The 26,925-nt window shown below is 44.3% G+C and overlaps 1 protein-coding gene across 2 annotated transcripts in view; it reads right to left on the reverse strand.

The window, feature by feature from the left end:
* lrrc7 (leucine rich repeat containing 7) overlaps positions 1 to 26,925 on the reverse strand; it is a 231,913-nt gene that overhangs the window by 65,790 nt on the left and 139,198 nt on the right. Inside the window, exons 16-18 of one of the 2 annotated variants that reach the window (XM_067989712.1) lie at positions 26,464 to 26,575; positions 22,606 to 22,777; positions 11,603 to 13,307 (exon numbers count right to left, since the gene is read on the reverse strand). In XM_067989712.1, the coding sequence (XP_067845813.1) occupies positions 11,603 to 13,307; positions 22,606 to 22,777; positions 26,464 to 26,575 (1,989 nt within the window). Of the gene's footprint in view, positions 1 to 11,602; positions 13,311 to 22,605; positions 22,778 to 26,463; positions 26,576 to 26,925 lie in introns of both variants that reach the window. The other variant, XM_067989711.1, reaches the window with a different exon arrangement.

The raw sequence follows: 26,925 nt of genomic DNA on the forward strand, positions 1-26,925 counted from the left end.
CGGAAATAGTTTCTCTCTATCCACCCTATCCGTTCCCCTTAATATCTTATAAACTTCGATCAGATCACCCCTTAACCTTCGAAACTCCAGAGAATACAACCCCAATTTGTGTAATCTCTCCTCGTAACTTAACCCTTGAAGTCCGGGTATCATTCTAGTAAACCTACGCTGCACTCCCTCCAAGGCCAATATGTCCTTCCGAAGGTGCAGTGCCCAGAACTGCTCACAGTACTCCAGGTGCCGTCTAACCAGGGTTTTGTATAGCTGCAGCATAACTTCTGCCCCCTTGTACTCTAGTCCTCTGGATATGAAGGCCAGCATTCCATTAGCCTTATTGATTATTTTCTGCACCTGTTCATGACACTTCAATGATCTATGTACCTGCACCCCTAGGTCCCTTTGGACAGCCACTGTTTTTAACTTCTTACCATTTAGAAAGTACCCTATTCTATCCTTTTTTGATCCAAAGTGGATGACCTCACATTTGTCTACATTGAATTCCATTTGCCACAGTTTTGCCCATTCACCTAATCTATCAATATCGCTTTGTAATTTTATGTTTTCATCTACACTGCTTACAATGCCACCAATCTTTGTGTCATCGGCAAACTTAGATATGAGACTTTCTATGCCTTCATCTAAGTCGTTAATAAATATTGTAAATAATTGAGGTCCCAAGACAGATCCCTGCGGGACTCCACTAGTCACATCCTGCCAATGTGAGTACCTTCCCATTATCCCTACTCTCTGTCGCCTTTTGCTCAGACAACTTCCTAACCAAGTCCATACTTTTTCCTCAATTCCATGGGCTTCTATCTTAGCTAACAGTCTCTTATGTGGGACCTTATCAAATGTCTTCTGGAAGTCCATATAAATAACATCCATTGACATTCCCCTGACCACTACTTTAGTCACCTCTTCAAAAAATTCAATCAGGTTTGTCAGGCACGACCTACCTTTCACAAATCCATGCTGGCTCTCTCTGATCAACTGAAAATTCTCGAGGTGTTCAGTCAACCTATCCTTAACTATAGACTCCAGCATTTTCCCCATAACAGATGTTAGGCTAACTGGTCTATAATTCCCTGGTTTCCCTCTCTCTCCTTTCTTAAAAAGCAGAGTGACATGTGCAATTTTCCAATCCAGAGGGACAGTTCATTAATCTAGAGATCTTTGAAAGATTATAGTTAGGGCATCTGCAATGTGCTCACCTATTTCCTTTAAAACCCTGGGATGGAAACCATCTGGTCCTGAGATTTGTCACTCTTTAGTGCTATTATTTTCTTCATTACTGTTGCTTTACTTATGTTAATTTTATCGAGTCCCTGTCCCCGATTCAATATTAGTTTTCTTGTGATTTCCGGCATGCTATCCTCTTTTTCTACTGTAAATACTGATGCAAAGTAATTATTCAACATGTCTGCCATTTCCCCATTGTCAATGACAGTGTCCCCACTTTCAGTTTTTAAGGGGCCAACACTGCTCCTGACACCCTCTTTTTCCGAATATAACTATAAAAGTTCTTCGTATTGGTTTTGATATCCCTTGCAAGTTTCTTTTCATACTCTCTTTTTGTAGTTCTTCCTATCTGTTTTGTGACCCTTTGTTAATCTTTGTATCTTTCCCATTCGCCTGGATCTTTGCCATTTTTTGCCTTTTTGTATGCCCTTTCCTTATGTCTTATACTGTCCCTTACCTCTTTAGTTGTCCATGGCTGTTTTTTTTGGCAAGTAGAGATCTTGCCCCTCGGGGTATAAACCGATCCTATATCACGTTAAACATTTCCCACTGATCATCAGTCGTTTTACCCATTAACAGATTTGCCCAGTTTACTGTGGACAGTCTCTGTCTCATCCCATTGAAGTCAGCCTTACCCAAGTCTAGAATCTTAGCAGCTGACTCACTTTTTTCCCTTTCAAACACTACATTGAACTCGATCATGTTATGATCGCTATTGGATAGATGTTCGCGTACAGTTAAGCCGTTAACTAAATCTGGTTCATTACTCATTACTAAATCTAGTATGGTTTGCCCCCAGGACATACTGCTGTAGAAAACTATCCCGAACACACTCAAGAAATTCACTACCTTTCTGACAGTTGCTAGTCTGCTTTTCCCAATCTATGTGAAGGTTGAAGTCCCCCATTAAGACCACTATGCCTTTCTTACACGCTTGTCTAATCTCTGCATTTATACAATCTAGCACTTCAGAGCTGCTGCCAGGGGTCCTATACACAATTCCCACTATAAACCTTTACCTTTTTGCTGCAAATCTACTACACTGCTTGCTCTTGAATCCTGCACATTGGCCAAATAAGTCCTTTCATTTCTTGAGTAGGATTTCTGAATCATGAAGCAGAACTGTTTGGGCTAATGCCTTATATGTTACAAATTTGACTTGTATCGGGACTTTAATGTCATTGAAGAAAGATTAAAGTGCCCTCCACTACTTCTCAGCTTGGCCCTCATGGACTGTGTATGGGCTGAAGTTGGCATCCACCAGTTAACAATATGAATCAACATTTGGGCAGATGGCCCTTGTATTTTTAATGACTGGGTTCAATAGTGATGGAATTTCTATGTAATTCCATAGTGCTAAGTTTCTCCTGAATGGGCACATGGTGAGAAGCTCTGCTGGTGTCTTTCACATGTGACAGGACATGACTGCTCCCCAACAGTGCATCAGTGTCACTGTGCACGGTACATATCTGCAACCAGTCGGTGTTTATGTTTATCCTCCATATGGTGCATTCCATAGCTTTATAACCCTGTGTGTGTAAAAAAAGGTTTCTCCTGCTCTTTGTCATAAATCTGTTACATTTAATCTTATATCTATGTCCCCTCGTTCCAGAACCTTCAACCACTGGAAACAGTGGGCTTGATTTTCGCACCTGCGATCGGGAACGTTCGTGGTGGGGTGGTTGCGAAAATCCAGGATTCCCGGGGCGGATCTGGAGCCCGGCTCCAACCCGCCCACTTCTGGGTTCCCCAGTGACGCACTGACATGCGCGCGCAGCATCCGCATGTGGGACTCCCGCCGGCAATTAAAGCCGGCGGGGTGCCACTTAAAGTACTTAAACAGGTACTTCAGGTTGTTTAAAGACCTGATTGACCTGATATTTTAGGAGGGGTGGGATTTTGAAATGAACTGAGACTGTTTCCCGTACTGGGGGAAGCACTCCCAGTTGAAATGGACGTGTTGCAGCCATCAGCCTGTGGCAGCTGCAAAGGTCCATTTGACAGGTGGGGGAGGGAGACTCTCACTCATTGCAGGAGGCCACTCTGTCACTTTGGACAAAGTTTGGCCTCCACCACCCTCCTCCTAACAATAAAATTCACAAACTTGCACACTTACCCCGATGTCCAGACACATGTATCTACCTTGCAGACCTCCTCAAACTTCCGGATGGGGGCCGCCGTAGCTGCAGTCATGACCTCGGAGGGCGAACAGCACCACCAGCCTCGCCGGCCACGCCATTGACCTCTGACATGTGGAGCTCCACAACACAGTGCTGTGACACATCCACCTGCACAGCAGGAGGGAGGGCAACCGCAGAGAGAGATGCGTCGCAAGGGCACTACCCTCGCCACAGGGTCTACAGATCGAGGCTCAGCTTCCTGGACCTCTCTGAGCAGCAGTGCACATGGAGGCTCAGAGTCACTCGACATGTAATCGTGGACATCTGCAGCTTCCTTCATGCCGAGCTGCTCCCAGCTGGCCCGAGCACCATCTTCTTACCTGTCACTGTCAAAGTCACCAATGCCCTCAACAACTTCTCCTCCGCATCCTTCCAGGGTGCCACCGGGGACATCGCCAACGTCTCTCAGTCATCTGCACAAAAGAGCCCTGCAAATACACCTACACCCACTCTGCAGTGACACAATGGGTGGCATCAAGTGTGCGTGTTCATGGTGAACCCCATGAAAGGGACCTATTCCACAAGCCAGTCAAGAATGGGCTAGATGTGGCAGTAGTGGTGATAATAGTAAGATTTATTGTGCATGTGAAATAAAACAAATATAAATAAAAAACATGACAAATCGTCAGACACCCTTGTGCATTCCCTTTGTGCTCACAAAACCTTCGCCTTTGCGTTTCCGGGAACCCCGACGTGGTGCTACCCCTGTGGCTTCAGCAGAGGTAGTGGCAGGTTGCTCTTGTCCATGCCCTGACCGATGAGATGCTTTGGGCCGACATCCTCTGGGTTTGGGTGCCCGTGAGGGCCCCTCCAAAGACTCCTCCACCTGCACCTGTGCAGGGGCAGACTCGGCCACCTGGAGAGGGGGCAGCATTGCGGGTACTGGTTGAAAGGGGGGCAACGGGTGAGACGTGGGAGCGCTTTGAGTGGCGTCCCCACTTCCATGTCCCCTTTCACCATCATCCCTCTCGTGACCCAGGCCCACATCACTCCTTCCACCCTGCTGGACGGGAGTTTGGAGGACTTGCGTGAGGCCTTGGAAGTATCTTGTAAAGATACTTGTAAAGTATCTGTCAGCCTGTTCAAGGCGGCAGAATGTTGCTCACCCTGAATCCGAACGGCCGTTGTCAGGGCCTGAATGGACTCATTGTTGAGCCGTGCTTGACGCTTGAGGGAGGCTAGCCTTTCCTCCATCGCAGACATTCCCGCACCTACCTGCGACACTATCTCAGAGATGCCTTCACATCCCTGCGACACTATCTCGAAGATACCCTCCTGTACCTGTGCCACCATTCCCCTCATGCAGGAGTTGGACTCCTCCATCCTCTGCGCGATTGTGGAGAGCGCGCGTGGCACCTGTTCCAGCGCCTCAGCAATATGCTGCTGCCCCTCGATGACTCTCCTTTTCATGGCTGGCCCCCAGGGTTCAGCATCTGGGTCCAGCTGAGCAGAGCCTGGAGAAGAGTGCTCCCACCAACGCGGACTCTCCATGGCTGCCCCTGCCACCAGGGTCTGCTCATGCTCACATGTGCGTGGTGACTCACCATGTGCAAGCCCAACTAAGTGAGGACGGGGACCCACCGAGGTGTATGTATCTGCGCTGGTGGGTGCATGGCTCAGATGTGACGATGGACCCTCAGAGGCCAGGAGGTCCTCTGAGGAATCGCCCTCCACGGTCACGGCGCTCGCAGATGGGCCTGCAAGAGAACAGAAAGCAATATTAGGCATTTGGACAGATGTTGAGGTGCTGCAGATGCCAAGTGATGCTAAGATCATTCGCTATCATGAGTGCTGAGTGTTAGCTTTCTGTCACCAGCCGCTTATGCAATCCCAGCCTCGGCATCCGCCACAGACAGGCACTCCAACGTGCGGTTGATGTCCAATGCCTGCTGCTCAGCGTCTGTTAGTGTCACCTGGTGTGGTGGGCCCCCTCCGGTCCGTGCCCTCTCCCAGGTGTTCTGGCATCTCTTCTCCTATCAAGGCAAGACACAGAGGGGTGATTGAGTGATGGTTGCATGGTGACCCGCTGCATGCATTGGTGTGGGTGGGGCTGAGCGTGAGGGAGATGCATGGGAGGGTGCCTGTGCAACATAGCCATGACATTGTATGAGGATTGGGTTGCGTGGTAGTGTTCGAATGGGGACAGTGGCGGTGAGTACGTGCAGGCAAGGTGAGGATGATAGTTGAGTGGATGTGAGGAGTGATGCGAGAGCGTTGTGGTGGCAGTGCAGAAGGGGTTGTGTGGTGGTGGAGGTGATGTGAGAGACGGAATGTGTAAGTATACTCACTTTGCCTGACCTGGTTAGGTCATTAAATCTCTTCCTGCACTGGACCCAGGTTCGTGGCACATTGCCGCAGCTGGTGACCTCCTCGGCCACCTCCAGCCAGGCCTTCTTCGTGGTAGAGGGAGGGCACTTCCTCCCATCAGACGGGAAAAACATTTCCCTCCTCCTCCTCACCCCCTCCAGCAATAGCTGGAGTGAGGAGTCCGAAAATCTTGGGGCAGCCTTCCCTCTGGCCTGCTCCATGGTTCAGCATTGGTTGTTTGCTGCAGGAGGAGCATTGGTGGACTGCCCCTTTAAATAGTGCTCCTCCAGCTGACAGACCTTGCTGCACATGCGCAGTCCACCCGCCGCACAGCTTATCAGCGGGAAACCCGGAAGCACAGGTAAGTGGCTCCAATTAGCCTGCGATTGCGTGCGGAGCACACTGATTTCACCGGGCGCGTTACCCACGCGCCCAGTCGACCCCCCACCCTGCTAATATCGAGCCCAGTGTGTTTCTATCTTCTCTGTCTCATCCCGTCTTAATCACACCGAAATTTCCTGTGTTCTCATGAAAACAGCCCCAATTTTTCAAGTTCTTCTTTTGTATTTGTATTTCCTCATACCGGGCAGCATCTGAGTGAATCTGTGCTGTAGCCTCTCTGTTGCCTTCACATCCCTCCTATACTGTGGAGCAAAACTTCATGATAATAACCTAAGATATTCTAAGAACATGCCATTTAGAGGGATATCATTTATAGTAAATACAGAGAAATTGAGTGCCTGTATAAAAGTAATTTATGTTTATATATCTGTGCAGGTAATAGTATTTTCCATTTCTCCTTTCATTTTAGTACTTAATAGCTCTGTGTCAAATGATAAAATTCAGTTTTGCTATGTGTTCTTTCCTCTCCTAGCTTTTATAGTGAGTTGTGCAGCTTCTTGGAGATTAAAGTAACAAGTAGGAACAAATTGTTCTGAAGCATCTTCCAGTTCCACAGAGCTTCAGTAAACTACATTTTATAGCATCTGTTTTTTTCCCCCTTAATTACTCTCTTTCCCAAAGATGGTTACGCATGCTACGACACAACGCCACAGAAACTGGCAGGTCCCTGTTATCTCACTCAAATGGTTGACTTTTGCCCCATGAGATTGTTTGTAAAGATAAAGAAAGACAAATAAAGACTTGCATTTATACAGCGCCTTTCACAACCTCGGGATGTCCCAAAGTGCTTTACATTTAATGAAGTACTTCTGAAGTGCAGTCATTGTTGTAATGTAGGAAACTCGGCAGTCAATTTGCGCACAGCAAGATCCCACAAACAGCAATGTGATAATGACCAGTTAATCTGTTCTAGTGATGTTGGCTGAGGGATAAATATTGGCCAGGGATTGTAGTGATGCTGCTACCACTCTAGCTAAGATATAATGGTTCAAGTGCTGGTCAGTGTTTAATTACCTGGTCTCAGCTGAGGTGGCAGTAGGGGAGCTCTTGTTTTAGGGAGGGAAAAATTGGACAAGGATGCTGCTCCTAAGCACCATCCAGGAACTCCTGCCAGAAGTGCACATATGTGGATGAGAGGGCAGGGTCAAACTTGGTTGCGATTTTCTCTAGAATCGAACAGCCTGCTGATATTCACAGTGAAGGCTCACACATAAATAATAGCCACTTGGGTGAGCTACTGCAATGAGACTGATGTGCATGGAACCCCCACTCTAGGAAGGAATTAGGGAGGTGAGGGGAGAAAGGTGATAAAACAAATGAGAAAATTTGATTAAAAAAATTGTTACTGTAGTTTTCATCCGCATCACCAAATAAGTTTCTGAAGGTCTAATTAATTTCCTTTCCCCAGTTTTAACCATGTTTTATTCAGACTCTAATATGAATACAATTCAGTAGCCATTTATTTAGCATTTAGTGAAATTTAGGATTAATTTTAATGTGGCTGTTTTTTCCCTTAGTTTCTGAAAGACTGGACTAGTCCACACAGGGTGAAAAAAATCAACCAGAGTTGCTACTAATGCTTTTGTAAAATTGACTGATTTTGATACATTTAAAGATATTTATAACTCTTCCTCGACATGACACCGTGAATGGATTGGAGGGCTATGGGCAGTGCTCGCCAATCATAATGTTACTACATTTCTTGATTTCATGTGAGGACAAGTTCTGCACAGACATCGGCTCTCAATTTACTTCCAACCAACAGTTTTAAAAAGTAAAGCAAAGTAACAAGGTGTGGCTAAGCGATGCGGGTGAGTATAGATAGGTCTCCTTGTGTAATGTTAATACAATTATATATGACAGCTCAGTAGAATACATTTGCCTCTCTCAGTACTTGGATGGAGGAATTTACATCAATACAGTAGAAAAGCTAACTAGTTTCTGCATGTAAGAAAAGTGCTAACTTGAGATATGCAAAATTGGTATAAGGATATAACAGAACAGTAACACTGTGAAAGCCTGCCTTCAGCAACATGAGAGATTCGGAAGCTTAGGTTTTCTGATATGGGTGCAGCTTAGGTTTTAGACAGCCCCAAATGGAAGTATGTTGTTTGCATCCAAGTTTTAAGGTTATCCCCTTAGCATTGCTCCAGGTACAGCTTTGGACGCACACTAATGTTGGTACCAGAAAGTTGTGTGCAAGTAAAATTTAAAGGGATGAGGTGCAATTCAAGGAACTGGCAAGATAGGGTGACAAAATTTCTGAAAGCCTTTGGAAGAGCTCAAAAGGCAGCTCAACCCATTAGCAGCCTTTGTCAAGGGGGTGGTGCTGCAAAAAATAGTTGTCCGGATGGTGGCCCCCTTTGCCAATCCGCAGTATCGTCCCCATAGGTCAGCAGTGCAGCAAGCCTACAAGGAGGTCAAGTATAGATGGCCATTCGCATTGGCTGTACCAACTTACACTATGTAGTAGCGTAGAAGCTGCACGTGTCCTTGGAGCAGATGAAACAACTCTGCATTTGGCTGACTGTTGACCCAGGTCGTGGGAAGACAGTTGCCCATGCTGTTGGTAGGTAGGTGCTCTTATTGTTGGTGGCATCTTGGTCTGTGTGGCAAATCAGGCTATGCTGGCTGTTGATCACCCTGGTATGCCTCTTCCATGCAGTACACTGGAAATGCGGCATACTGTAATTGGGATGCTTCCGAGGAGGCAAAGTGAGGTATGTTTACCTCTATCTGCAGATGCAAGTGCTAGTGGGTGAGTACAGAGCACCTTTTGTCTAGTCTGATCTGCCTGGCATCCTTCTGTTTCTTTTCATTCCAAACATGTTAGATAGGGACATTCCCATTGGTGTGGATCGTGGGGCTGGGGCAGAAAAAGAATGATTGGCACAAAGGCTTATGAGAACCTAATACCAATTGGAAAAAAAAAGAAAGAAAAAAAGGCAGAGCCACTCAAACCACTAAAACAGATCGTCCCAATCCAAAAATCTAGGCTAAAGAGTTGGGTCCCTGATTAGGAGGCGCTGAACCTGTGTGATTAATACTCGCTCCACCTAATATACATTAGAGTGTTGCAAGTTGCTTGCAAGCAGCTCCTCGAATCCTAAAGTCTCATGACTGCAGGATCATGCTGTGAACATAACAGCTGCCATGTTTGCCCACATAACAGCACTTACCGCACTTCAAAGTAATTAATTGAATATGAAGCACTTTGAGATGTGTGCGAGAGAAATGACAGGACACTATAAAAATGGACTCCTTTTCTTTTAAAGGAGCATTGACTTTCATGAAATTGATTCGGCTAATGTCAACTCTTAATTTTTGGTGGATTTCTGTGCTCATCAGTGTGAGGATGCTCATATTGGTAAATAGAATACTTTCCTATTCCAGCACCCAATATCAGCATGAAGCTATCTCAGGTAAAGTCTAGCACTGCCAGTTATTAGATTGAAGCTCCAAAAACGTGCCTTATCCCATACTCAGAATAGCAACCCTGACTGCACTACTATGACATTTCCATTTCACACACTGGCCTCTCTGAGTGAGATTACCAATATATTCCTAATTGGTGCCAAATTAGGGGAAGTTTTGTGCTGTGGACCTATGCCAATGAGGAACTGGCTTGAGGTTGTCCAAACTGATTTCATGCAGGACCCTTATACCCAGCAGACAGAAGATCCCAACAGACTGGGCTAGATTTGAGCCTTGGTTCCAGAGGTAAAAAGACAATGGGGGTAATTTTGACTTTAGACAATAGTGTAAAATGCACAATATCGGCCTGGCCACCCATTAAACACCTCTCCCGATTTACGTTTCTATTGACCTCAGGGGGTAAATGCACCGCCAAGTGAGGTAATGAGCCATGCGGATCAGAAAGGTTCCACGTTTCAACCCCGGTCTGTGATGAATCACCTGAACTCAGCCAGGGTGGGAGCAGGGGAGCTATAATCGGCCACAATGCTCCTGGGTTTGACAGAGGAACAATGAGAGCCAGAGTTGCCATTCCTGATTGCTAGATTGTGTGTGGACATCAGAAGAGGAGAGGATGGGGCTCAACTGGGCTATTCCCTTCACCCCAGAGTCCAATAATCCTGTCAACAGTCATGGTCAAGGCTCACGCATGAAGAATGGCCATTTGAGTAAGGTACAAAACGATAGCTAACACCTCCTGTGGAACTACACCATATAAGAATCAGTGGTTTCACGAAAGGAGAAGTGCAAACAGCAGAATTTTTAAAAATTGATTAATTAAAATGAAAATAGTCATATCTCTTTCAGCAGTTTTACGAGAGGCCAACAGGCAATCAATTCAGTGCATAGCCATGCTGCTGACCTTCAAGTGAACCAGTGAATAACCGCCTGAAAATAAGAGTCAAAAATCACTGTCTTAACCTGGTGATTATTCACGGCAGTTACTGTCAATATCCTGAAAAGAATTCTGGCAGTTAGAAAAGAGATAATTATTTTAATAGTCGTTACTGTCTAGAAATGCGCTGATGCAAAGCAGCTATTTGTTACTGAATTTAATTATTCGGGGAAAAAAGGAAGAGAAGGCACATTTTATTCATAGGCCTCTAGTGGGCCTTAAAGGGAACTGGCAGGTTTTTGGGAGGGGAATGCAGATCCAGTTTTATTTATGAGCGATACTGGCAGAACTGCATTTATTGCCCATCCCTAGTGGCCCCGAGAAGATAGTGGTGAATTTTCTCCTTGTGCTGATGTTGCTCCCAGAATGGTGTAAGTAGGGAATACCAAGATATTGACCCAACGACGATGAAAGAATGGCGATGGGTGCATGGCTTGAAAGGGAACTTGGATGGTGTTTCCATAACTTTGCTGCTCTTGTCCTTCTCAGTGGTAAAGGTCTATTGAGGTGGGAACTTTTAAGAACACATTTAACTCCATTTACCACCCCAAATCTGCAATTCGGAGTAGAATTCAGGGCCAGATTTATAGATTTTAAAAAATGACAACTGTCCAGTCTGGGTTAAGGTATTATAGGTGCTGGATGGTAAAGGAGACACAATGCTCCTTCATTTCTTAAACCCTCTAACTGATACCTGAAGGCTTTCATGTGAGAGCAGGCTGTTCACCCATTGGCCATCACAGCTGAGCTCAATCCCACCTTCATCTGACATCCACACACATTCACTTTCAAACATGGGTCACAGGATAGCAATCAGGATGGGAATTCTGGCTGATTTTTGCCTCTATAGCTGAGGGCACTGATGCCAATTGTAGTGCCCCTATCACCACCTTGGTTGAGATCAACTAACTCAGCATCAACCGGGTATTGAACTTTGGATCTTCCTGAAGTGCATGGTTCAGTGCCACACTCGGCTGCAAATTTACCAACTCAGTCACCAGAGGAGTTAAACAAATGGCTTTAAATGGTATTTTTTAAAGAAGTGGAAAAAAATAGGCAACATTTACACCAGTGAAACTTTTTGAAAAGAAAAAGACACACTCACCCTATCTAACCTTTTAGCTTCTATATGCCTGAGCAGTTGTTGTCTCCAGTCTAGAGGAATTTTAGCAGAGCTCTCATCTCCTTTCAACTGTGAAGACCTGATCCTTAAATCATTGCACTCTGAAGGCTTTTCACTGTAGTTACTGATGTTATAATCTGAAGGTAACTTCTCTAACAGAGCTGCCATGGTAGGCCTTGCTGAAACCGGCCTGGTTTGGGAAAACCCATAGCTCTCTGTACTGTAGCTCCTTGCAGACAAAGGCCTCCTCTGAGTTAAAGGTTTATCTTGGAAATTCCTACCCTGATTTTTTATGTCTTGGAATGTTGAATAGTCTTCTTCATATCTTCCATTCCTTTTGAGATACTGTGACTCAACCAATGATGCGCTGTTCTGGTGTTCTAAAACTCCTCTGAAGTGTGTCCTGACATATCTGTCACTTTGTGGTAGCTCTGGAGCTTCATTTACCCTTCGATGTAACACCATTTCTGTGGAGGTTGCCAGGGAGTCACCCCTTCTTAAGAATCCAGCCCTGTCCCCTTGACTTGAAAACCGAGGATTAGTTGGTTCGTCATTCACTGATGGCTGGGAGAATGAATACATATGTTCCATGGCTGGATAACCTCTGAAGGAGCGTGGACCAATGAGATCTTTTGAAACATTTTTGCTTTGCTGGACACCATAGTCAACATTATGTGTAAAAGAAGTGGTTACTCGTCTCTCAGGTTTAACATTTACTGCACCTTGGGGATTGAAACTTTGGTCAAAATGGTACACTTTTTTTGTAACTGGAGCCTTTTGAGAGACCTTTCCACTTCCATATGTTTCTGATAAATCTTCATCCAACATTGGAGCGGAATAACTACGTGACATACCTTGTTCTTGTTTTGGCATTTGCTCTGGTATGTCAATGCTACCTGGATTTTCTGAGCTGGAGCCATAACTGTCCAGTGGTATATTGTAAATCTTGAAGGCCCCAATGTCAATTTCATCTATACTTTGGGATTTCTTAAACTGGCTAGCTCTAACTGATCTCATCATTGGTGCAAGTCTCTCTGTACTTTTACTGACAATAATAGCACTCTTGGCAGACTCAGGTCTGCAGATATGTGTGAATTTATCTGCATGACTTCTACTCAAATTGGATTCTCTAGAGTTGAGAAAACTCCACGAAGCACCTGATGTAAATGTGCTGGATAGGTCAGTAATTCCACGCACTGACTGTTGATCCAAGTCTTTCCTATCGGGAAGAGGGCTGCTGAGAGGAGTACTGTCCAATTTTGATGGAAATGCTGTCCTATCCTCAAATGGACTAGGTGTCCTAGTCCAGTTCTGCCAAGGATTGTTTGGAGGCACTTCAGTTTCTGGTGTATTTCTGACACTGTGCACTGTATGCACAGACTGTTCTAATTCCAGTGGTACTCCTATAATTCTGTCCTGTCTCATTAAAGGCCTACGCCCATGGGCAGATGAGCTCCTTGATTTTGCGCTTATCAAGGGGTTGGCACTGGGATTTTCTAAGATTGAAGTGCTTTCTTCGGCGACAAAACCTGTATTGTCATAATGTGAATTATCATTCCACTTATCAGAAAAAGTATCATTCACTGGGCGCCTCTCAGCCCGCTGTTGTAGACTTGCTGTCGATGCTGCCTCCCTCTGGCTGAGTAAAGGTTTTGCTTCAATGTTTTGTTGAAATGTCTGTGTTAACCTGCTGAGACAGAAGAATATCAAATATTTGAATGCATATCAGAGAATTCCAGCTATTTGAAAGATCATTTATCCCCTAACATGGAAAGACTGAACAACATTTAGCTGTTCCTGCAGTTCTAACAGTAGAACATTGGAGTAACAGATGTCATTCAAACTTGCCTGTCATTTGCTGATTTTGGTTGGATCACTAGATAGTGGTACAACACAGTTGCAGAGCACTTGATCTCAGAGCTGTGTCACTCATTAACTTTTTGTCTCATGTCACAATCTCAACCAATGTCTTGCTTGAGCACCAGTCTCAGCCATGCTGCACCATTGCATGATACGACACTGGACTGCGCCTGTGAGCAATTGCCAAATGGAGGCCCAACATTTCCTCACAGGAAGAGAAAGATAAACCAATAGGACCACGTTTTTAAAAAAAAAAGTTTATGAGCAAAACTCAGTGTTGAACTTTTGTGCTGTGGGACCAGGCCTACTATGAACTGCAATGAGGAGAAACTCATTTTACATAGGACCTTTACAGTTAGCAGACAGGAGCTTGCTTCCATTGGTTTATGCTTAGGTTGAATCCAGAGATTCAAAGGCCAGTGTCTAACCCATCACATTGCTCATCCACCCCTTACCATATGTTTAAAAGCTTTAAGGTATTCATTTGTAATCTATACGACCATTATTAATTAGAAAGACTTAGAACCTGATAATGGAACTCTGCCCAAAAACCTAATTAAATCTTTCCACCAATTTGCCCAACTTTCCAGCTTGTTGAACACCCTGCAATCTCTTACAGCTGGTTTGGAAAACAGTCTGGGATGTGGACCTACCCACAATGACTGCTGAGAATACCACACTTGGACTGCCATCTAAATGGAGATCATCCAGCTAAGGCAAGTGAATCTGAGATTCAAGCTTATGAGTTCCTAAGAGCCAAGCTCAACCATTTGAGCAACGAGGTTGCTCAGGTTAATGGAGTGTATACACTAAAATACCACTTTGCCTAGTTTTTTGGTCAAACTACCTGTATTTGATGAAAACTATCAAGACGTCCTATATGCTTGATGGTCTTAATTAATGTTGTTCCCTATGGATTTTAGCTTCCTATAATTACCGTATTAATTAAAAAAAAATCAAATAGCAAGTAGATAATGGTTGTTAACTCCACTGCAGTCAGCTATGTGTGTCAAGTTTATATGATGATCAAATATGCCAAGTTCTTGGGCCAAAGCAGCTGATAGGAACACATCAGTTTTCTTTGGCAAAATGCTTTACTTTCACTTATTTCTTCTTCCATATGGAAATGAAATACAGAACCCCATAGAGACTGATGCTTACAGACACAATAAAGTTGCTTCATCAGCAGTTTGGTATTGTACTTCAAATGATTTTTTTGTACTGCTTTTGAAACACAGACCCCACAGGTTGGATTTTCCTCTATTGGTGCCCGCTGTTGCCCAATAGGTGCAGCGCATATTAAGAATGGTGCTCCAGTGAGGAAGCACTGACCATATTTTTCCTCCCTGTGCTATTTACATGGTGCAGGAGGCATTGCATTCGCAGGCGCACCCCTTGGCTGGGCCTTGCGCCTAAAGATTGGGGAGGAGTTCGAAGCACAGATGCAATCCTGAGTGGCCTGCAGTTGCGCTCCTGACTACCAGCATCAAGACCTTTGGGCTGCCACAATGGAGGAAAAGGGAGGTTGGGACTAAAAACATTTTTTCAGAATTGCCCGAAATGTCTTTGGACTGCCTCCAGGCCCCAATCCGTGCGAATCTCAGGGCAGGCCTTTGGCCAGCATTCTTCAGTTCCTACGCTGAGTCACCCAATGGTTGCACGCACTGGAAAATGAAACAGGAGATCGGGAAAAAATGAATGCTGGGCCCACTACAGGCGCAAGAATCTCAGACCCTCAGCTCTCCCATTTGGGCCTTCCTCCTCTACTCTGAAGAGGCTTGGTGCCTTCCACCCACACCCACCGATTGAGAAGAAATATGCCTCCCCATGCTTCCACTGAGAAGAAACTCAAGCTTCCCACCCCCTCTAAAAAGAAACTTAGGGATCTCCTCATTCTGAAAAAACTCTGTCATCTCTTCTTCCCATCACCCCCCCAAGCAGAAGAAACTCAGTGCTCCTTCCACCACCCCTCCCCCCAAAAGAAACATGGTCCACCCCCCTGCTGAAAATTAATTTGCCCACCACTGAGACGCAATTCCACTTCCCACTTGCTGAGAAACAACTCAGGCCTTCCTGAGAGGAAAGCCTCCCTAGGGGCAGGTCCCTTAACCCTTCGTGCGCAGAGAAGGAATTCGGACTGTCGACCCACACACACTGAACTAAAAATGCACCCTTTGCAACTGTTCCCTCACTAAAAAGAAAATCACTCCTCTCCTCCCTACCACCAAGATGAAAATGAGCCTTGGCCCAGTATAGCTCTCCGCCTTCCACTGAGAAAAAAAAACCCTTTGTGCCACCCACCTCGACCCACCCCCCCTACTGCCTCTCTCCTATACGTCCCCTCTTCTAGTCCCAATCCTTCTCACCTCCTCTCCCCATCTCATTGTTTCCCTCACTCTCCTTCAGCTCAACCCTCTTACTCTCCCCTCCCATCTGCTTCAACACCCTTTTCCTGATCCCCATTCCCCTGCCTGGGACTAGTTATCCACCCACCAACCTACCCTTCTTGACTTGAATACTGTACTGGTCTTGACTCCCCATGTGCAACGCCATGGGAGATCGAATTGTTACCTTAACTTGTGATCTGAAACCTTTTATAATACACTTCTAAAATAGTCCTATTAGCATGGCATTGTCCATTCACAGGACAAAACTGGCTCACTCTCACATCTGTCTGAGAGCGGGAGGAGAGTCAGAGAGGTGAGCGCAGTGCAAAAGGAGAGTCTCGAGAGTGGGAAGAGAGTCCGAGAGCGGGAGGAAAGTCTGAGAGCGGGAGGAGAGTCCAAGAGGTGAGCGCAGTGTAAAAGGAGAGTCTCGAGAGCGAGCGGAGAGTCTCGAGAGCGAGCGGAGAGTACGAGAGGTGAGCGGAGAGTACGAGAGGTGAGCGGAGAGTCCAAGAGGTGAGCAGAGTGTAAAAGGAGAGTCTCGAGAGCGGGAGGAGAGCCCGAGACCGGGAGGAGAGCGGGAAGAGAGCTTGAGAGGTGAGTGCGGTGTAAAAGGAGAGTGCGAGAGCGGGAGGAGAGTCCGAGAGGTGAGCGCGTTGTAAAAGGAGTGTGCGAGAGCGAGAGGAGAGTCCGAGAGGTGAGCGTGGTGTAAAAGGAGAGCCCGAGAGGTGAGCGCATTGCAAAAGGAGAGTGCGAGAGTGCGAGAGCGGGAGGAGAGTGCGAGAGCGGGAGGAGAGTGCGAAAGGTGAGCACAGTGTAAAAGGAGAGTCTGAGAGCGGGAGGAGAGCCCGAGAGGTGAGTGCAGTGTAAAAGGAGAGTCTTGAGAGCGGGAAGAGAGTCCAACGCAGTGTAAATCTAAGGTAAGTTATGGCAGCAGAGCTTGCACCCGTGATATGCTCCTCCTGCACTATGTGGGAAGTCATGGACACTACAGGTGTCCCTGGCGACCATGTATGCTGGAAGTGTGTCCAGCTTCAGCTACTGACTAACCATATTTCGGAGCTGGAGCTGCAGGTGGATTCACTGTGGAGCATCCGCGATGCTGAGATTATCGTGGATGGCACGTTCAGTGAGGTGGTCACACCGCAGGTAAAGATTACGCAGCCAGAAAGGAAATGGGTGACCGCCAGGCAGAGTAAAAGGACTAGGCAGGTAGAGCAGGAGTCCCCTGGGGCCATCTCCCTCTCAAACAGATATACCACTTTGGATACTGTTGGGGGAGATGGCTTATCAGGGGAAAGCAGCAAGAGCCAAGTTCGTGGCACCACGGGTGGCTCTGCTGCACAGGAGGGGAGGAACAAGAGTGGCAGGGCTATAGTGATAGGGGATTCAGTTGTAGGGGGAACAGATAGGCGTTTCTGCGGCCGCAAACTTGACTCCAGGATGGTATGTTGCCTCCCTGGTGCTCGGGTCAAGGATGTCACGGAGCGGCTGCAGGGCATTTTGGAGGGGGAGGGTGAACAGCCAGTGGTTGTGGTCCATATCGGTACCAATGACATAGGTTAAAAAAAAGGGATCTGGTCCTGCAAAGTGAATTTAAGGAGTCAGGAGATAAATTAAAAAGCAGGACCTCAAAGGTAGTGATCTCAGGATTACTACCAGTGCCACGTGCTAGTGAGTATAGGAACAGGAGAATAGACCAGATGAATGCGTGGCTGCAGGGATGGTGTAGGAGGGGAGGGCTTTGGATTCCTGGGACATTGGGACTGGTTCTGGGGAAGGTGGGACCTGTACAAGTGGGGCGGGTTACACCCGAGCAGGACCGGGACCGATGTCCTCGCGGGGGTGTTTGCTAGTGGTGTTGGGGAAGGTTTAAACTAGAATGGCAGGGGGATGGGAACCTGAGCAGGGAGACAGAGGAGGGGGAGACAGAGGAGGGGGAAACAGAGGAGGGGGAAACAGAGGAGGGGGAAACAAGGATAGAAACAAAAGACAGAAAGGGAAGAAGCAATAGTGGAAGGCAGAGAAAACAAAGGCGAAAAACAAAGAGGGCCACAGTGCAAAATAAAACTAAGATGATTAGCAATCTTAAAAAGACAAGTCTAAAGGCATTGTGTCTTAATGCGCGGAGCATTCGCAATAAGGTAGATGAATTAACAGCGCAGATAGATATTAACGGTTATGATATAGTTGCGATTATGGAGATGTGGCTGCAGGGTGACCAAGGATGGGAACTGAACATTCAGGGGTATTCAATATTTAGGAAAGACAGGCAAAAAGGGAAAGGAGGTGGGGTAGCCTTGTTAGTAAAGGAGGAAATCAATGCAATAGTGAGGAAGGATATTGGCTCGGAAAATCACGATGTGGAATCTGTATGGGTGGAGCTAAGAAACACCGAGGGGCAGAAAACATTGGTGGGGGTTGTCTATAGGCCCCCAAACAATAGTGGAGATGTAGGGGAGGGCATTAAATAGGAAATTAGAGACGCACGCAAGAAGGGTACAACTGCAATCATGGATGACTTTAATCTACATATAGATTGGTTAAACCAAATTAGCAATAATACTGTGGGGGAGGAATTCCTGGAGTGTGTACGTGATGGTTTTCTAGACCAATAGGTTGAGGAACCAACCAGAGAACAGACTATCCTAGACTGGGTATTGTGCAATGAGAAAGGATTAATTAACAATCATGTTGTGCAGGGTCCCTTAGGGAAGAGCGGCCATAACATGATAGAATTCCTCATTAAGATGGAGGGTGAAGTAGTTGAATCCGAAACTAGGGTCCTGAATCTAAATAAAGGAAATTACGAAAGTATGAGGTGCGAGTTGGCTATGATAGATTGGGGAACTTTACTAAAAGGGATGACGGTGGATAGGCAATGGCTAATATTTAAAGAAGGTGTGCAGGAATTACAACAATTATTCATTCCTGTCTGGTGCAAAAATAAAACAGGAAAAGTGGCTCAACCATGGCTTACAAAAGAAATTAGGGATAGTATTAGATCCAAAGAGGAGACATATAAAATTGCCAGAAAAAGCGGCAAGCCTGAGGATTGGGAGCAGTTCAGAATTCAGCAAAGGAGGACAAAGAGATTGATTAAGAGGGGAAAAATAGAGTATGAGAGTAAACTAACAGGGAACATAAAAACTGACTGTAAAAGCTTCTATAAATATGTCAAGAGAAAAAGATTAGTGAAGACAAATGTAGGTCCCTTACAGTCAGAAATGGGGGAAATTATAATGGGGAACAAAGAAATGGCAGAACAATTAAACACATACTTTGGTTCTGTCTTCGCAAAGGAGGACACAAATAACCTCCCAGAAATGTTAGGGAACCAAGGATCTAGTGAGAGGGAGGAACTGAAGGAAACCAGTATTACTAAAAAAAATAGTGCTAGGGAAATTAATGGGGCTAAAGGCTGACAAATCCCCAGGGCCTGATAATCTGCATCCCAGAGTACTAAAGGAAGTGGCCCTGGAAATAATGGTTGCATTGGTGATCATCTTCCAAAATTCTATAGACTCTGGAACAGTTACTACAGATTGGAGGGTGGCAAACGTAACCCCATTATTTAAAAAAGGAGGGAGAGAAAAAACAGGGAATTACAGACCAGTTAGCCTAACATCAGTAGTGGGGAAAATGCTAGAGTCTATTATAAAAGATGTGATAACAGAACACTTGGTGGGCATTAATGGGATTGGACAAAGTCAGCATGGGTTTATGAAAGGGAAATCATGCTTAACAAATCTACTGGAGCTTTTTGAGGATGTAACTAGTAGAATAGATAGGGGAGAACCAGTGGATGTGGTGTATTTGGATATGCAGAAGGCTTTTGATAAGGTCCCACACAAGAGGTTAGTGTGCAAAATTAAAGCACATGGGATTGGGGAAATATACTGGCATGGATTGAGAATTGGTTGACACACAGGAAACAGAGAGTAGGAATAAACACGTCCTTTTCTGGGTGGCAGGCAGTGACTAGTGGGGTACTACAGGGATCAGTGCTTGGGCCCCAGCTATTCACAATATACATCAATGATTTGGATGAGGGAACTGAATGTAACATTTCCAAGTTTGCAGACAACACAAAGCTGGGGTGGAATGTAAGCTGTGAGGAGGATGCAAAGAGGCTCCAATGTGATTTAGACAAGTTGGGTGAGTGGGCAAGAACATCGCAGATGCAGTATAACGTGGATAAATGTGAGGTTATCCACTTTGGTTGTAAAAACAGAAAGGCAGATTATTATCTGAATGGTGATAGATTGGGAAAAGGGGAGGTGCAATGAGACCTGGGTGTCTTTGTACACCAGTCGCTGAAAGCGAGCATTCAGGTGCAGCTAGCAGTTAGGAAGGCGAATGGTATGTTGGCCTTCATTGCAAAAGGATTTGAATGCAGGAGCAGGGATGTCTTACTGCAGTTATACAGGGCCTTGGTGAGACCACATCTGGAGTATTGTGTGCAGTTTTGGTCTCCTTATCTGAGGAAGGATGTCCTTGCCATGGAGGGAGTGCAATGAAGGTTTACCAGACTGATTCCTAGTATGGCAGGACTGACGTATGAGGAGAGATTGGGTCGACTAGGCCTATATTCACTAGAGTTTAGAAGAATGAGAGGTGATCTCATCGAAACATATAAAATTCTAACAGGACTAGACAGACTAGATGCAGGGAGGATGTTCCCGATGGCTGGGGAGTCTAGAACCAGGGGTCACAGTCTCAGGATACGGTGTATGCCATTTAGAACCAAGATGAGGAGAAATTTCTTCCCTCAGAGGGTGGTGAACCTGCGGAATTCTCTACCACAGAAGACAGTGGAGGCCAAGTCATTAGATGTATTCAAGAAGGAGATAGATATATTTCTTAATGCTAAAGGGGATCAAGGGATATGGGGAAAAAGCTGGAACAGGGTAGTTAGACGATCAGCCATGATCATTTTTGCGGAGCAGGCCCAAAGGGCCAAATGGCTACTCTTGCGCCTATTTTCTATGTTTCTATGTCCTGCCCCAGACTCCATAAAAGCCCAGTGATAGGCTGGGGAACACCTGGATTGAGATAATTATTTTAAACAAGCAATTTTTAATTTTAAGTAACCTTGAGAGGAATGAGGGTGAGTGAATATCATAGTACCAAGTTCTGATGAAAGGTAATGTTGATATTAACCTTTCTTTCACTCTTTTAGATGCTGATTAATATGTGTATTGCAATTTTTTTTTGTTTTTAAAACATGAGTCTAGAAATTAGTGTTGATGGCGGATAAACAATTAGCACGTTCATATGACAGTCCTCTGTCCATTATTTTAATGGAGTCGTTAATCCATTCCATTAAAATAGAGGACAGAAGAAATGTCATACCAACATTTGTCCACTATTACTGCCAGCAGCAATTTCTAGTCTATTTTCCACTATATATATATATATATATAAAAACTTGATTTGCAGGAATAGAGCTGAATTTTTGTGCTAATATAAAAACAGAAAATGCTGGAAACACTCAGCAGGTCAGGTAGCATCTGTGGTAGGTAGGGTTGACATTTCAGGTTGATGAACGTTCGTCAGAACCGGGAAATATTACAGATAAACTGCTTATAAGGCAGTACACAGCCAGGGAAGAGGGGTTGGATGGGAAAAAAGGACTGGTCTGTGATTAGGTAGAGGACAGGAGATGATTAAATGATAGCAGTGACAATGGTGTGTCACAAGGAGGCAATAATGAGAGAGATTAGAGAAATAAAAGATGTATCCGAGACGCAGAAGATGGTTACAGGAGAGGGAGGAAGCATGGAAAGTCTGGCAAAGGTTCCAGTGGCGCGGGAGTTTGGTGGAAGAAGAAGGAAGATGGCACCAGGGGTGCAGACCATCCCGTTGACCATGTACTATGTAGGGGACCCCCATCCCAGGCACCTACATTTTGTGCTTTTAGTGCATTATTTCCCTATTAGATGCAAGACAAAGTTCTGCTGTCACAGGGAACAAGTCAATCCCCTTTGTCATTGATCTCAACCCCACCTACCTAACTTTTCCCATATCCCCCAATCTTTTCTCTCTCTAGAAAAACATTTAAATGTCTTTTGAATTCAGACAATTTACCTCAGTAGCTTTCCTGGTAACTTACTACACAAGCTTATTATTATTCTTCGTGGAAAAAATAAACCCAATCTTCCTTCTAACTAATTTTTAACTCGTATTATATATGTATTAAGCTAGTATTTGTCCACGTTGCCATAGTGAACAATGTCTGCTGTCAGTCCTGCGGAAAATCTCAAAAGTGACGGTGATCAGTGGTGGGATGGCTCTCTAGTCAATTTCTACCCACACCCATCCATTAAACATCTTGAAAATGGCTTCACTGCTGGAGAAAATTCTGCTCATTGCATCATACTCTACTCTAACCCATTCATTCCCAGGATTTCAAAGCTATGAAACCCTTACTTCACTCAGTATTCCCTTTTTCCTACAATCCACAGGCTTTTAAAACCAAAGCTTGATGCCATCTGATCACTACTTATTGATTTACTTCATCTTTTCTCATGCCCTTTTAACCTTGGTGGTGTCATACAATATGCAGCTTGGCCTCAAGTCTTGTTTTATTTTTCAATGAGAACAGGAAAATTTTGAAGATCAGATAAGACAATTTGCTCATTATAATTTGAAAACTAGAATGACTGACTGTGCAAAGATTAATAAGGTATTAAATAATGTCTACACTATGATTATACCCTTTGTAATGAACTCACGCACCTGTTTCCCCAGGAGGAAGCTGCCACACCATCCTTGACTGCTGTCTGCAACGTGCTGACTTTGATAGGTCCTCCAGAGGAAGCAGAAGACCCTTGGGAAGGTGAATAGTCTGAGTAGGTGCCCGAGGAGCCACTATTGTTGATTCTGTCAACTTCTGATTCATCTGTTGATCCTTAATATACAAAAAAACATTAAAGAAATATTTCTACATTGGTTATCAAAAAGATTTTTAAAAATCATATTTTCTAGAACTTGAGATGTATAAAATACAATTTGGGAGTAAAATGGTTAAATTAAAAGAGAGCAGTTATTTTGTTACATTATATATAGTATTCATAAGAAATAAAAACCAGAGCTCCCTGATGGTTCAGTGGAAAATGCACCACCAATCCAGGAGGGCACATTCAATCACTGTCCTGTGTCCTGAGATAGCTATTCTCAGCTGAGGTAGCACTTAGAGAGTGCTACAGTTGGTCTTGGGCAACGGAGGTAAAAAATCAGACAGGGCGCCCACTCCTGATTGCTATCGAGTGACCCCTCTTGAAAAGTAAAGATATGTGGAGAATGGGATCTAGCTCACTGTAATGCCCCCAAGGTTGTTTTGCCAACTGGCACTCACTGTTCAGGTTCATACATGAAGAATAGTTGCTTGAGTGTGGTACTGGAGCACTGTTAGCACCTGTGGAACCCATGAATCAACATCTTCAGAGAGGAGAGGAGAAAAATTGAAAAATAAAGTGAAATAAATCAAAAGGTAAAGAACAACCACGTTAAAATAACTCTGTTATGTGTTACGATTCCACTCCTGTTCGGACAATAGGAATCCCGTCTATGGAATACAGCTGGTCAAGTTTAACCAATTAGATGGTAATGATATCCTGGAGTTTCTGCTCAAGTAGCTTTAAGGGCGTTTTACCGTCTCCTTTGAAAACAAACGTTTTTCCTTTCTTTCTTTCCAGTTGCATTCCAGGAGCCCAACATTTGTGAGCTGGCACTTGGTACTTACAATGGTTTCTGTAGCTCAGTAGCAGAGTTGTAAACCCAATTATGGATGGTATATCACCAGTTTGGTAAACAGCTGTTGTACTGCTCAATCAGCTGTTCACGTCCCTAGTGTGCTGCTCAAACCGCTACTTAATTTACTGTTACACGACCTAAGATGCCTTCTCATGAGAAAGATCAACTTCAATTAATTAAAGCCAATTGAAATGATATTAAAAGTTAATGTTAATGGAATGCCTAAAAGTTTAATTCAAATTCAACCTCAGAGCCTGTTCGCAGCCTTCGAATGCGATTATTCTATTGCATTGACCAATTGGGAATCTGCTCAAATTCCACTGTAGTTGGCATTTTTGAACTCTTTACCTGTTGCTTCTCCTCTCCTCTTTTGTCTTCTTTGCCAAGTCTCTACTTGCCCTTCGCAGTTTTATAAAAGGCTCTTCTCCAGCCAGACTGCTGGTTCTGATGAAGGGTGACACCCAAAATGATAATCAATATTTCTTTTTCAGATGCTGACTAGCCAGCCTTTTGAACCCAATTATACCAAGTGCTGCAACGGCCTTCCCTATTAGTCTATTTCACAAGTCTGACTATCCTTTTTTTAACTTCTTCATTTTGAACTTGTTTCGCTGGTATTTGAACAATTTGCTTGGATCAACATCAACAATCCCTTTCATAATCTTAAAAACTTCAATTCGCTCACGTTGAAATTTCTTGCATTTCAAAGACAGCAAGCCTAACATCTTTAAGTTTTCCTCATATTTTCCTCATAGGGAGAATAGTTTCAATATATATTTTTCCTTGGATTGCTTCAGACCTACAGTTATTGCTAGGCTGCATCTTACTTTTAATCCCATGACTACCTCTGGTATTGCATATTTCAGGCATAAGCTTGCCTGAATGTGTGCAGGAAATATAAATATTCAATTAGGTTCTTTACTAAAACCATGGCCTGGAATTTGCTGCAATGACAACAATATTGGCGACAATGGCATAAGTTAGACCACTGTGCTCCCCGATCCTCCAGTGGCAAATTTACACCACAATTTGCTGGAGAACTGATTAGTATATGCCACAGCGAGCATAGCGGCAAGTCAGGAATGGAGCAGCCAATGTCTGATATATACTCAAGGTTGCCGGGGCCGGACACAGAATGGAACAACAGGTTATTTAATGTTTCCATAACAGTCACGGTCTGTTATCTTTAACTGTTTTTAACTCCAAATATTTATATAAGATTATTGCCTTTTGAGTTATTTGGTAAGATAAGTGTTTTAACAGTTAGGCATTCTCCCCAACTGATCTTATCTTTATATTAATATTTATTGAGCTTGTGCGCGAAGCATAGATTGCAACCAGTAATGAAATACGGCTAGGAATCACACACAGTTCAAGAGACAACCCTTTGCACATCGTCCCTATTTGTATATTTATAAAATGCAGCCCTGTGTTTGTTTATAGGATTCCTTTAACATCAAAACAACATTAAACTTTAAGTTTATTAAAATGAAGCCCTTCCTCAGTGTGCAATGATAGAGTGGGTGTGCATCTATGGCCTGCTTAAGATTATGATCAAGATACTGATACGTTAAATAGTTATCTTTGATATAGGCAACCTGCTGAACGATTGACTACCTTACTGATTCTGAGCCCTCCAGCATCACTGTGTATTCTACCAGCATCATTCTGTAACGGTCTAAGTGGCAGCGGCAATCAAAGTAGCGTTAATTCAGCAAATTCATGATCGCCATTGATTTTGATGGGGGGAGGGGTGGTGGGGAGCAAAAATATTGGGCTGCAAATTGCTTAAAAAGGAACAGTGAGCTCAACAGTGCTCACCGATGTTAGTGAAGAAATCAAGGAGCAAGTTCCGGTATTCGCACATGTGCAGTCAAACGCGGAAATCCGGAACTTGCTCCTCCTGGTTCGCCGGCAATATGATAGCCCCAAATTAAAGGGATATCACCGGCTGCAATCAACAGAATCAATGGACCAGCGCCAATTTGCTCTTCTGCCCAGCTGGAAAGTAACTAATATCGCCACAAAACAGGTACACATAAAAATACTAGGTTTAAATTAAGTTTTAACAGCGCGATAAGACTTAATGACAAGTAAAACAGCTAAAAATTAACTTATAAAAATGTGGAGCTTCATATTACTCCTTATTTTAATAGTTTTTGGTCATTTTTTTATTTTTTCCTTCTGTCTCTATTTAATTTGATTATTTCTTACCCTGTCTTTTTTTTCACTCTCTGAAACTGTTTTTACAAATGATTTTATTGTTGCAGCTTTCACTTCCTGGTTTTTAGGTGGCAGCTTGTTTTGATTCTTTACGGTTTGTCACAAATGCTGTAATCTGGTTGAGGGGGAGAGATCGATCCTCTCGCTTCTCCCATGGGTCCTAGCATTACTGGAGCTAATGCTGGGATCTTCTCCGCTTCCTAGTAAAGGAAGTGCACCCAGTAAACACCGCAGTAAGTTAGTGGGTTAGTATAAATCTATGGAGCGGCGAGCACTATTGGTTCGCCACTCGGAGCAATTTATGGGCCATTATAACTGATTTCGGAGGGTCTCTGTGCAGCAGCGCAAAAGCCCCAGGAAATTATGACGTGGCGTAAGTAATGGCATAAGTAATTCGCCATCATTTCCTGGAATTTCTGCACTATAATAATGCGTACACCATAGATGCGCCATTCCTATGGCAAGGTTTTCAGCAAAACCTTAAGAAAATTGTAGAAATGGGTATCCAGCACTGGTATTCCCTACCCACAGAGAAGATGATTTGCCACCCCCTCCATGAAGATTCCCCTAATGCAATTTACCAGGACCCCCTTGGCTTCCATAGAGTCGACAATGTACCTTTCTTCTCTTTACCCAACAGGACAACTTTGGGTTTGAATAGTGGCGTTTCAGTAAGAGTAGGCCGCAGTTCTCCCATTCTCAGATCATTTGGCGAGCCTCCTAAGGATCTCTGTAGAAGAGAAAAAAGAAGCAGGTTTTTCAAGAAAACAAATATGGGCAAGATATTTTTAAAAACTCTTACTTACACCATTACCTGTAACACAGGCATTGCAATGACAAGAGGAACATTTGTCTTGGAGTAAGACCCTCTACCAGCATTTCATTCTTTCCTGTCTTGTATTTCTTTTTTGAAAGAATTTTTCCCTCCATATTTCCTCCGTCCTCTCCTGAAGGTGCTGCTGACTCATGGTGGAATAAGGCTCCACTGGCAGTACGTTGTCCAAGTGGCCTTTCTTTATGAGTAAGCCTAAACACTGAGTATTAGAAGGCATTTTGACCATTAATGGTTTCATAAGAGGA

Source organism: Heptranchias perlo, chromosome 9 (assembly GCF_035084215.1).
Source record: "Heptranchias perlo isolate sHepPer1 chromosome 9, sHepPer1.hap1, whole genome shotgun sequence".
NCBI classification, from domain to species: domain Eukaryota; kingdom Metazoa; phylum Chordata; class Chondrichthyes; order Hexanchiformes; family Hexanchidae; genus Heptranchias; species Heptranchias perlo.